Source organism: Python bivittatus, unplaced genomic scaffold, assembly GCF_059951505.1.
Source record: "Python bivittatus isolate LINGU-HERP-01145 unplaced genomic scaffold, Pbiv_v1 ctg000980_np1212, whole genome shotgun sequence".
Taxonomy (NCBI): Eukaryota; Metazoa; Chordata; class Lepidosauria; order Squamata; family Pythonidae; genus Python; species Python bivittatus.
Genome location: NW_028277125.1, coordinates 14724149 through 14737295, shown reverse-complemented (window position 1 = coordinate 14737295; position 13147 = coordinate 14724149). Strand labels below are relative to the sequence as shown.

Genomic DNA, 13147 nt, shown 5'->3' with positions numbered 1-13147 from the left:
AGGAAGGCCAAACTGATGACATATCAAGACAGAGAAGGGTGCTTTCTGACTTCTGCATAACCTGATCTATTGCTTCTTGGTTCCCATACAAGAACAAAGAGCAGAAATTCCTTCTTTTTAAAACAATCCCCTCCCCACAGTGGCTTAGTAGCATGCTTGGGCAGTAGAGGGCAGGCGACTCATAGCAGACAGCTTGATGAAGACCCAGCTTAGGCATAAAGTAAACAAACAACAATTGATTCCTGAGAAAAGAAATCCCATTAGTCTGATTTTGGAGAACCAGTGACTGCACCAACAGATGTTACTGAATTATAATTTCCAATAGCCACTGCCATTGGCCATGCTGAGAGTTGAACTCAGCAACATCTGGAGGACAACTTCTCCATTAATCTGATCTATGAAACACATGACTGAACTTTTTGTTTAGACTGGGTGCAGTGCCTATCCTTCACACTAAGGTTTCCTTATCTTTTTGAGGCAATGGGCACACTGGAAGTTTTGAGAACATGTAAAGAGTACTTTCACAAAATGAAATGAACATGATAGGTGTGGCCAATTAAAAAAAATGTAAATGCAAAACTGAAGTTGTTCCTTGCCACCTCCTCTAGGAGTATCATCTCAGCTTACCTTTAACTTCATTTCTAAGGAGATGGACATATTGGCAAACAAAGCAGTATGCTATGTTCAGCCCTCTCTCATTTTCATTTTCTAAGATACCTATGGGGCATTCTATGGGGCCCAGAGCCATTTTTGGAAATAAAGATGTTGCTAAGATGCCTTGCTTTTCAGCATATCAGCTTCTCATTTACTTTTTAAAATTAATATATTTTTCAACCAAAATAAAATCAGGTTAAGTACTGAAGTCAAGTTGGAGCAAAGGGAAATGTCACTGGGTATGCTGGTACCCACGAAAATCATGCTGGGGACTCAGGATTTACATAGAAAGACACTTTAAGAGAAAGTAAGACACCTGCCCTGCCCTCTCTCATTTTACTGGCCTGAACATCATGGCTTAATCCAGGAATCAATATGCCCTTAACATTCAGGAGAGAGGCTGAGAACTGGAACAAGTGATGTGATGATGCAGTCTAGATAGGGTACATGACTAGCACAGATGTTTGCTTCCTGAATTTTTAGGGAAGTTGAGTTTGGAAGACTTCCTTTTGTTTTTAAATGATGTTAAGCCTGTTTTGCCCATAAAAACAGGCTTCCTGACTCAAAATGGTGGGGAATAGCATTTCCTGATTTTTTTTTTTAAGTTGGAGGGTGCTATGAGGCGCACGCGCATGCGCGCACAGACACACACACACACAACAGATGAGAAACTACATGTCACTTCTGTTTGGGCTGGAGAACCCTGCTTTCAGCAACAATGAAGCAAAATAGTGGATGAGTTTGTTCCTTCTCACTCATGCTTTTTCACATAATGAACAAATATATTTAATTTTGTGTAACTAGCAAAAGCACAGATAGAAACAGGGAAGACCCTTGCGTGGCTGCTCTGATTCATCTCATTGGCCCTATAGAGCCCAGGATGCAGCAAGAATGTCCTTGGTGATTCTTCCCTTTGCTCCCATGTGGCTTTGAAGCCTTTAGCACATGACCTTAAAATGGTGAGTTTGAAACCTAAAAATCTAGATCTATATGTAAATTTTATCTGTGACACATATCCCCAAACAGATCTGGAGAAAGGACAATTAAGATTTCATACTTCAGCAAAAATCTAATTAGACAACATTTTAATCAGAACTTGCCTTTCTGCTTGGGGGGGAAAATCCAGAAATATAGAGTTTATTTTGGTTCTTACTATCTTTATAACTAATTTGCCTCAATCCAGAGTCACTCTCTGAGTGGACTAAAGACATCAAGATGGAAATTTATTTCACCAAGACAAGTTAAATAAGAGTTTTACATCTCACTTATACCCACTTTTCATTTTTGAGAGAGGCTCCCTCCAGCTGTATTAAGATTTTCCCTCTGGAATCACGATTATCAAGAGCCCATTTTGTTGGATGTCAGCAGCCAAGAACATAGGGTTTGACTTTAAGCACATACTAGTCACCCCTGCAAGAGCATGACCAACCAAGAACAGACACTGCTAACCTCCTCTATTGCTTTATTATAGCTCTGTGAGTAACAGTGAATTAATTAGCACCAGAAGAAAGAGATCAGGATAGGAAAATGTCAGAAAAACCAGGAGGCAGGTTAGAAATAAAATAAAAACTGTTAACTGAGTGTAAAGGGAGAAGAAATAACAAAGTATTAAATTCCTCCTATACCCTATTCCAATTTAGAAATACAAAATGCAAAATCAAACTGGTATGAAATGCCACAGTGAGCTTGATACATGCCTTTGTAAAATCACTAGGAAAAATAATGGTAGTTTAAGTTTGCCACAGACTAGGAACTATATTCAATTACATTCCTTCTCATCTGCTTCTTTTGTTCAGGAATCAAGGCACTGATCCGGGTCTCTATGCTTCATCTTGAACTAACCTAGAATTTCTTGATTCTAGATTCACAGAAACAAGCACAATGACAACAAGATGACAAGTGGCTGGAAACTAGAGAGAGAATCGAAAGAAGATATCTTCTCTCGAAAGAATCGAGAGAAGAAAGAAGAAGAATACCTGAAGGGTATTCCCCCCCCCACAAACTCCCCCCCCCAAATTCTCCAGAAGTTGTGGAGAGATTATTCATCAAATAAAAAAATACAAAAACAAAAGCAGAAATATCTGCTGCCTGGCAGTAGTCTATCACACCAGATACTTAGGACTCACAGCAGGTCGACTTGGCCGTGCCACGTCCTTGCTGTCTTCCTGCTTTACCTTCACTGGTTCATGTGGGAGTATGGGTGATCCTTCAAGCTTGGCATTTCCTGGGCAAAAAAGAAATCCAGTGCAAAAGGGATTAAAGATTTGCTTCAGCCCTTAGAGATCACATTGAAGCAAGGAGTGTGGGGCAGGAGGAGAAGGTCTGCTTCAGAAAAGCCCATTCTCTTTCCATCTGCTTTGATGTCAACTGTAATCTTTACTGAGCCTAGATATCAATGGGCACATGCTGCTCTGAGAGAAATCCTAATTTCTTTCCATTCTCATGTCATTGGCATTTCGGTATTTTTGTTAATCCACATTTGCTTGAGACAACTTTATTCAACCTGGTGTCCTTTCCAGGAAGTTTGGCTTAGCTGAACCTATATCTGAGCTGTACCATTTCAGATGACAGGGTGAGGTCACAAGATTGAATTTCCCTTCATGTACATTTTAAAAGCCTTGTGTATAAGAAACAAACATTTGTAGGATTTTTCCCTTTGTAGGATTTATTGTCTAAATACCAACTATGAGGTTTAACTCATATGAGTTTAAATATGAGGTTTAACTATGAGATAGTGGCAGATTTTGGAATCACCCTGTAAGGGAGTAAAATTTGATGCTATGCTATGGCCTCAGACCAGCCTTTTCCAATCTAGGCACCCTTCAGATGTATGGACTTCAACTCCCAGAATTCTCAGCTATGACCATGGTCCTAGTACACTCATTTGGAAGACACCCAGGTTCAAGGGGAGTTGTGGATTGATTTGGTCGAGGAATCTTTCATCTGCCAAGGGCTTCTTCAGTTCTCTATGACAGAAAGAGGAAATAGGGAATTGGAACTCCCCTGTCCCCAGCCTAAGTGGCATCCATTTGCTTCAACATGCAAACCATACGGCATCCTTCAATCAGGAACTGGCAAGCTTTTTTGGCTCCAAGCTAAATATCATGAGATTTTAGAGATCTCATCATATCTCATAAGTTTACCAAAATCTTATGATCTTGTGGGTTTTAACTAAATTTCAATTTTATTTTGAGAGGCCAGGATGGCTTAGGGCTGGCAGGCAGCCCGGCATTTGGGGGTATTCTCTGCTGATCACATGTACTAAACTGTAAGGTGGTTCATTTGCTCTTGGCTTAGCATAATGTATGAACCCACCCATTACTGGCTTAATACTATTAGCAAACCAGGGTAATACAGCTTGTCCAACTAATCATGGCTAAAATATCCTGACTTAGTGTTACATATGATGGCAGATATTCAAAACGCCAACAGTATTAAGGACACAGGGAGAAATGGCATTACAAGGGGCCAGGTGGTAATCCAACAAGTAGAGCATTTCAAGCAGCAAAAGATGAAAGTAGAAAAGGACAAATGGTAGGCATGAGGGAGGGCTGAAATCTCACCTCTGGCTCGGTTCCGTTCACTGGAGCCAGCTTGGGATCCAGGCTGGGAGCCAGCCTGTGAACTGGGCTGTGAGCTGGGGGTGCTGGAGCTGGAAGAACTGCCACTGCTTGTCCTCTGTATCAGATTTTCTATTATGGGCTCTGTTCTCCGCAGGTCCGGGTTACTAGAAAGAGGAAAGAAGAGAGGATTCTGAAGTTCCTGAGTCTTTTAGAAAGATTCTTGTGAACCAGTAGGCAGGAGAGAACCTTTTGATGCTTCTCTTGGCAAATACTGCAACGTTTTCATAGAAGACTTCTGGTGTTGGAAGCAGCATGTACCCCTAGACCTAAGGAATAACAAGCAGATTAGCCTGGTTTCTATTTATTTATTTATCGTATTTATATAGCCACCCATCTCACATGTCTGTGTCATGAAAATCTAAACCACAGCTCCCTCTTTCTTCAGAGGGGAGCAAACTGAGGCTGCATACCTATTTTGTTGCCCCTAGAGCCCCTTCCAACTGCAATGCCTAAAAATTGTGGCAGGAAATCTACAAGATTGGCCGGTAAGCCTTAAATAGGGTTAAAAGAACCAATGGATAAAACCTCACTACAAACTGCAGGGAAAAAAATGATGACGTGATCCATGTTTGGGAATGGGTTCTGTCTGTATTGCAACATCATCATGCCTATGGTGGCCCTTCCCTTTCACCAAACAATTAAGTCTACTCCTACGCCACTTGGATGGAGCAGATTTCCTCTTCTCCAAGGAGAAAACTGTCATTTCTGTTCTTTCAACAACTTCCTTTTGATTGAAAGTTCTTCACAAAGTAGAATAAGAGAAACCACCATTGCCTAATGGAAAAGCTGAGACACTTCTTCTTGTAAGCGTAAGATAGGAAAAGTAAACAGGTAGTGTGCAAGTCTGAATCTCTGTGCAGCATCCTCACAGAGTGAGAAGCTATAATTTCCCATTATGTCAAGAGAACCAGGCTTACAAATCATTATTGGTACTATCAATTCTTCAATCAAACCTCTGGAAAAGTTGATAAGAGATCCTGGATGATATTAGATGAATCGTGTGCATTTGTAATCACAACTTCAAAGTAAAAAAGGAATAACCTAATTACATAGATATAATCTTCAAGAAATCAATAGCCATTAAATAAATATTGTGTCTTATCTGTGATCATCCATTTATTTAAATTCCTTGCAATATACCATTTTGCTTTTCTTAATTCCTGCTAAAACAATGCTTTAAAACCTGACTTCTACAAGATGTATTAGGAGGAGATGCAATAGCATGAACCAAATAAAGTGAATAAGAGTACTGGAATGGTAGCCAAAAAAATTAAGGAAACTAGTGACAGGTTTTAAAAAAACCATTCTGAAACCAGCTGCAAATATTCCACAGCCCGGAAGACCCACACCAGCCATCGTATGCCGGCTGTGAAAGCCTTCGACAATACATTGCAAATATTTTATTTGCTGTGCCTCCATTCTGTGTCATGGCTCTGCGTTTCAGCTACCTCAAACTATAGGCAAACTAATACTGGTTATCCTATTTGCCTTGTTCTAGCTCCCTCCAAAAGGCAACTGTTGAGGTGATCTTGAGATAACTGCAAGGCCTCTAGGCAGTTTTAGAAGTGACTGCTCAAGTCAGCAACTAGAACACTCAGCCCAGGTATTATTTCACACTGCCCCAGCCCAGGCTGGCTATGAGGAATTAGGAGAATTGAAGTACTACGTGCCTAGAGAGACCCTCTTAGCAGGATGGCACCTTTACCCTGTCATATCTTTTCTTTGATGTCACTTTCACCTTTCCTCTATCGCTGTTAGGGAAAATTGCCTATCTATAGTAAGAAAATTCTAGCATTGGAAAGGAACTTGAAAACCATGTGTCCAGCTCCAAACAGCAATTCCATTGCAAATTAATGAAGAGACACTATGAAGAACAAGTACAGGTATAAAAAGCAAGCTGAAAAGCAAATGCAGAATAGAAAGTCAGACCTGAACAAGAGGAATCTGGATTTAAATCCTGCTGCTTGGAGGCGAGACAAATATATGTGCTTATTAAGAGTGCAGCCTATCGACTAGATACCCCACTTTTCCTTCTAGAGACCACAAACATTGAACCTCAGTTTTCCTGGTTCATATCCAATATTTTCCAGCTCCCCTCAAACTGTTCTTATATTTAAAGCAAGATTAACAAACACAATCCTGCTCTTTCTCTCAGATCCCAACAAGGAAGAAAGATGAGAAAAGGACATCTGTTCCCAAAATAAAGCAGGATAACTTTTAAGCATGCCACCTTGGGTGGAATACCATTTTGGTAAATAAAAATATATAGGTATCGATTTTTAACTGGGTCATTCCAAGAATAGCTTATTAGTTTTATTCTATGTTCCCCAACCTTATGCCCAGAATTCCATCAGGTTGGGAAAAGCTGGTATAGAAGAAAAGATGAAACATTTTCTTGCCTCAAGAGACAATGCAAATATTTTCAGACAGGTTTCTGCTAGATTTGGAATTCTGGATGCAGCGTGACTGAGGTTTGCTAGGTAAAATCCAGGATTTTCTGCCTTTCTGAACAAATCTTTCAATCTCCTACTAAGACACTGTTTGTTGTGTATCACGGTACTCAAAAAGAGGCTTGGACTTATGGCTGCTTTGTATTTTACACTGCAACAGGACCTGCAGTGCAATGCGAAGCACAAACTAATTGAAAAAAGAGCAAGAACTCCTAGATCCAAGACTTACATCCTTTTAGGCAAGGATTGCTGCTGTTATATGCCAAGAAGGACGTATGAAATACTGTGGAGATGAATGCCTGCCAAGGCCTTAAATAAATCTTAGCCATTTCCTATTTTATATCAGTCCCCTACTTCTTAACGCATTAGTTCAGATATATCAGATAAATCCTAGTTTATCAGGAGCTGACTTAAATTAAGTTATATCTCTTGCCCAGGATAATCTATTGTGATGGCCAGTGGCTCCCCAGAGTTTCAGGCAAATGTCTGAAAAGGTGCTGAGAAAGGTACAAATGATGCCAGAGGAGGTGCAAAAAAGGGAAATCAGAAGATTGCAGCAATTGGGGCTTTTGAACTCAAGGTGAACAAAGGGGAGGAGAGGCTGATAGAGGCTGGTATGGAAAGAAATAGGTTTTTCCCCATCTCACAATGTACTCATCTGCTGAAATTACACATGGGGAGATTCAGGATTGAAAAGAAGAATGCCTTACATGACAAACTGTGAAATTTGCTTCCATCAGATATTGTGATGGACCACCAACTTAGGCAGCTTCTAGTGGGAATCAGACAAAATTACAGAGAGGACTATCAATGGCTACTAGTTTTGATGACTCATTGTTACTTCCTTGATCACAGGTAGCGAACAGGTAACTAGTATCTTAAATATCAGCTGCTAGGAAGCAACAGTGGAAAACAATAGAAAAGGAAAAGGAAAAAATCTTGTGAACATTTATGAGCTTTCTGAATGCATCTGGTTACCTGTTTATGACACAAAACACTGAGCTTGATGGGATCTTGCTTGATCCAGCAAGGCTCTTTTTATGTATGTGTTCCTATATTCATGCTCCTTTGAGTTTTTTCTTTTTTTTAAACTAAAGATGTCAGGGACAGAACTTCCATGCAAAACATGGGATCTTCCCTTTGGCCAGTCTCTCCCATTGTACATCATCTATTCAACTCTATTTTACTCTCATCTGGAGACAGAGGGTAGAAGGTCCCTAACTCACTATGTTCCTCTTGTTTATATCTCAGGGGGATGGGGAAGGAAAATAAGAAATTCTTTCTCCATAGCATATCTAACCGCCTCCCTCTTTTTTAGACATATGATTAGTACGTAAGTTTTATCTTGGTTGATGTTACCTGGCTCTTATGGGCTGTGATCCGAGTCGAGGTCCCAGAGCATTCCCATTCCCAGGAGAGTTCTTCCGAGCTAATGCAGGTGAGATGGAAGTAGTTCGTTGAGGCACCTGTGAGAAAAACCAAATTGTGCTGGCCACTGAAGCTGTGCTGCCAGACTGTGTACCAGCATATTAGGAATAATGACTACCAGGTTTGGGAAAATTTGGCAGTAAAATCTGCTTTAATTTCTTCTTGAAAAATAGAAATATTCTTTTCAGTGAAGCAACTGTAAATTGCACTTGGTGTTTTCAAAGCACCTTACTTGTTAAGAGAGAAAAGATCTTACTTGAAATGTATTCATTTTAATTCCACAGGACAATTTATTTGTCACAAAGCAAGGCTTGGTGAGCATTATTTTAAATAGCTACATTTGCAGAAAGTCATGTAGGACTGTTGGGAACTACAAATCCCAAGATTTTTGGAGGAATGTCCTAATGTGTCCCATGGAAACAGAGAGAAAATGGATTTTTCATGAGAGGCAAGGTACTTTCTCTGAGAGCCTGAGGTGGCTTACATAGGGGTCTTTCTCTTCTTTTATTCCTACAACAAGAACTCTGTGAAGTGGGTTGGGCTGAGAGACTGCAAGTGGTCCAAAGTCACCCAGTGAGCTTCCATGGTTTAGTGGGGACTAGAATCTGGGTCTTCTGGCTCCAGGTCCAAGACTTATTACACTACAATGACACTAACGATGAAAGTATTTTGTTATTATAATGCTGCCATGGAACTACAGAGTAGAAGAGAAGCACACTGTTGATTTTGCTGTCAGCCAGGAGACTAAAATTCTAGCAGTGGCTAATCCAGGACTAAGCCATACAAAAATTCAGTGGAACATTAGCATGATAGGTCATACAAATATGGTAATAATAAGTAATGCAGAAATAAGAATATCAAGAATTTACTGCACTATGTATGCAGTTGCTATGTAATACAGAAGCTGTGGATCAAATTCCACTCTGAACTGTTGATGAGATAACAAAAGTCATATGAAATTGCATGATTTTAAGCCAGATAATTGGTTCATCTAGCTCAGTACTGTCTATCACCAGTGTGGGGTAGTTGGCCTTCCAAATATTGTTGGACCTCAGGTCTCAACAGTACTGCCAGCATGGTCATGGGTGATGGGAATTGTAGTTCACCATCAGTTGGATGAAAGTTTTTTGCTGCCACTGAGTGGCACCATTCCTCATTTTCAGTCACAGTTTTCTTCCCATGCCTACTAGAAATGCCAAGGACTGAATCTGGGATCTTCTACCACTGAAATACAGCTCTATTCCAAAGCAAGCCATAAAGTAGCTTGTTTAGCAATGGCCTTGTTCAAAGAGGAAAAAATATTGTGGGTATACATATACTTGTTAATTATTTGCCCAAATGTTTATGGAAGGCAGATTTGACTATACTGATAATACAGCACTCAGTTTACTGCACTCAGTTTTTTAATTATGCACAGATGTTTAGGTGATGGTTTGGAGTCTCAAACAACGAATTATTTCTGAACTGGTCTGAATAAGGAATGAAGATAACAGCATTCCACATATACAGCTATTTTAAATGTGATAAAATAGAACACAGTTCTGTGTAGTGAATGTTGTATAATAGACATGTACCCTAACTGCAACTGTGTATTTTGCTGCTGAATTGATATGTATTGAAATAGTATCATCGTCATGGAAAAATCTTATTATTAGTGGTGGTAGTGATAGTGGAATGATAATATTTTTATAATCCTTCTCATTACAGAAAATCTTGAAGCAATTTACCATAATCATATAATCATTGTAGGAAAAAAATAAAAATGGAGTAAAAAACACAGCAAAAAATATTCCTTAAATAGAAATGTTAGGCAGAGTTAGTGGATAAGGATGGCCAATGTAAAAAGGTGTTTTTTAAAGAGACGTGAGAAACGTGTCATTGTTGGGGCCTGGTGTAACATAGAAGGGAGGGTGCACCACAGCTCAGGTGCCACAAAAGAGAGACCCCTCTGTGCCACCATCAAGTAGATTATAGGGCATTTTCTAGTGCTTCCAACATGTGGGTATTTTCTAGTGCTTCCATTATAGGGCATTTTCTAGTGCTTCTAACATGTTAAATACAACCACTTTGCACTTGAAACGGAACATTTCATGGACAATGTCATACACAGAAGATTTCAAAATGAAATCTTTTGCACACTCTTAATAGATGAAAGCTTTTTAAATAACCTGGTCCTAACTGCATATTATTTTCTTCAAAAAGAAAAGAGTGCTTTATAACTATTTGCTGTTTGCCTCCTTATCTCAAGTGAATGCTCTATTTTCAATGTTAATCTCTGAGGGATTAAAATTTTGTTGATTTCACAACACAAGCAATTTAATGCATAACCCGTAGGCCTTAGAACCCTTTAGAACCCTTAACCTGGTTCTAAAATGCAGCTAACCAATCTCTAAGGAGGTCCGAGGTCTCTCCATTGTCTTATTGAATCAGCCAATTACCTAATCATGAAGACGATCCTGAATTTAAGATGATTTCCTTCCCTTAAGATTAGACACAAAAACATTGCTTGTTTTCTTCACCATTATTCTTGATTAATCTAAGGTGACCTTCCTATTTTGAAAAGAAATTATCTGGGGGAAAATCCCTAATCTTTTTTGGTAAATACAGTGTAAATTATTCACAACACCAGTGCAATTGTTTCTCAGGAAAAAAATGTAGGGGACATCTCTGCATTTAATTGTGCAATTCAAGGTTCAGCACAAGAGAAACTATTTTTTTTATAAGAGCCATAAAGAAAACAAAGCAGCATCAACAACAGCTTCTGCATTAGTAGTTTGGAAAAGACCCTTAGATTACAGTGCAGGAGTCACTTACCTAGGAGAAAGTCCCACTGATCTCAGTGGGATTTAATTCTGAGTAGATGCATATGGAACTGCATTAATTAAAGAGCTACTGCTGCCATCGTATCCTTAAAGCATGAAGCTTCTGGAGCCCTTATACAATGTTCTATCCAATATTGATTATATCTGGAGGCATGATGTCAGCCTGGAAAGCTTACAGGTTTGATCCAGTATGGCAAGTTTTATGCTTACTGCAGATTTTTTTTAATGCAAAGCTGGGAGTGGAGGTAAGGGAAGCCAAAAGACAGACATACTGCATCCCCTGCAACATTATTTTACAGCCTTTCAGATTATATGCCAGCTAACATAGCTTAGTGATCTCATACATTTTTTTTTTTTAACTGCTTGATGCTGTAACCTGGAACTCCATAGCCAAAATGATGCTGGGGTCTGCTGCAAGGATTTGCGCTCAGACCAAGTCCTTATTCCTGCCTCAGAATCCATGTCGCAATTATTGGTTTCAGTGCCTGCTTCTTGCCTGGGCTGGTATATTCCACAACACAGTCCAAGCCCCCAGTGTAACTCATCTCTAGGGATCATTTGATTAAAGACAGAGCAGGAAATCTAGCCAAATGTCCCCATTTTTCATAGAGGTGAGAGAACAACTTGCACTAGAACCCATATGAGGATGTGCTGTCTCTCTACAGCTAGTACATCTGCCTAGCTTTGAATATTTTGTGCAAAATGTTATAGGCCCTTAGTTCCTGTGGGAATGAAGACCTGTCCAGAACAATTTAGCGTTCAGATTGGGAGGGCACGGGGAGAGAAACTTTGTGTTAGCTTCCTTGTGTGTTTTCAGAAAGCCATGGCTACCATGAGAGGAGGTCAAGGTGGTGCCTGCAGATTGAAAACTTTATTGCTTCTGCCATTATAATTTAAAAACTGGGTTAATACAAATCTCTCAGTGGAAGCCTATAGCTACCAATGGATTTCTTTAACTATGCAGTGGACTCATGCCAAGAAGCTATGGAAAATCAAGGAATATAGTACTCGGTCTTATCCCAGGTCATTGTGTTTATCTTCAAATCTGAGATCACAAGGTTGTACATAACCGTAAAATATCTAGAGCGTGCCATTCTGTGACTTAACAAAGAAGATACAGGTCCTTGGTTAACAACCACTCGTTTAACAACAGTTCAAAATTACGACGGCCTTGGAAAGGGTGCTTTAAGGCCTGTAAAGCACTTCCGGCTATTGTAAAATGTTGTGCCACCCCCCGTGGTCACATGGCCGCATTTCGGGTGCTTGGCAACCAGCTTGCATTTACGACCAGTTGCCAAGCACCCCATGATCATGTGATCGCCATCTGCAATCTTCTCTGCTGGCTTCCCCATTGGAAGCTGGCAGGGAAGTTTGCAAGCAGAGGGAACGAGGCAGTGGGTAGTTACAGAGCTCACATCTTCAGAAATGAGGTCCCTGCCTTTGCACCGCTGTGAGGTTTCCCCTCTCCACTCAGCAGTGCAAAGTTGTGGACCTCAAATCTTCAGGATTTGAGGTCCATAACTGCCCAGTGCTGGGAGGTTTCCCCTCCTCCCCAGTGCTGGGCAGTTACGGACCTCAAATCTTCAGATGTTCTGTTCACCGTTGAGAGAGGGGAGGGGAAAGAGGATGGCGTGAAAGAGCTTGTCTGCTGAAGGATTTCAGCTGTGTGTGGAGCTGAAATCCTTCAGCAGACAGTTCTGTCCACCTAATGACCTGGGAGATCGCTTAATGACCCCAACTGGGAGTGCCTGGATTGCAGTTGTTGAGCAAAGCAGACATGTGGGCATTTTGCTTAATGACCACTTCGCTCAATGATCAAGATTCTGGTCTCAGTTGTGCTTGTTAGGCAAAAACTACCTGTAATTATTAAATGCAATATAAAGTAGATAGATTCTGCATTGACTCTAATTATAATTACACTGAAACTGAGAAGCAGTGAAGTTTTCATCTGGTCCCACCCACTACATTTTGGAAAGCGGCCCTGATTTTAGTGTCTTTCAGCGGTCACTAAAAAATGGAGGGTGCTTCTCAGCCCCAAAAAAGGGATGCACCATTGATGCAGCTCCATGGCATTTGCTCTTTTGGTAGCAACTCTGGGGCAAACCCCTTCCATTCTTATTTGCCTCCTCATTTTTTAAACAGGATTTACTATGCTTTTGTCTTCATCAGT

At 40.3% G+C, this 13147-nt stretch overlaps 1 protein-coding gene across 13 annotated transcripts in view; it reads right to left on the bottom strand.

The window, feature by feature from the left end:
* Positions 1-13147, bottom strand: part of TNIK (TRAF2 and NCK interacting kinase) — a 298380-nt gene that overhangs the window by 33433 nt on the left and 251800 nt on the right. For 8 of the 13 annotated variants that reach the window (XR_015794405.1, XM_088132086.1, XM_088132088.1 and 5 more), the window contains 3 exons: positions 8087-8241; positions 4218-4381; positions 2781-2878 (listed from right to left, as the gene is read on the bottom strand). Coding sequence is in view for 12 of the 13 variants with exons in the window: in XM_088132086.1 (XP_087988212.1) it covers positions 2781-2878; positions 4218-4381; positions 8087-8241 (417 nt within the window). In the remaining variant the exon portion in view is untranslated. The remainder of the gene's footprint in view (positions 1-2780; positions 2879-4217; positions 4382-8086; positions 8242-13147) is intronic. The other 5 variants (XM_025172923.2, XM_025172943.2, XM_007421577.3 and 2 more) reach the window with 1 other exon arrangement.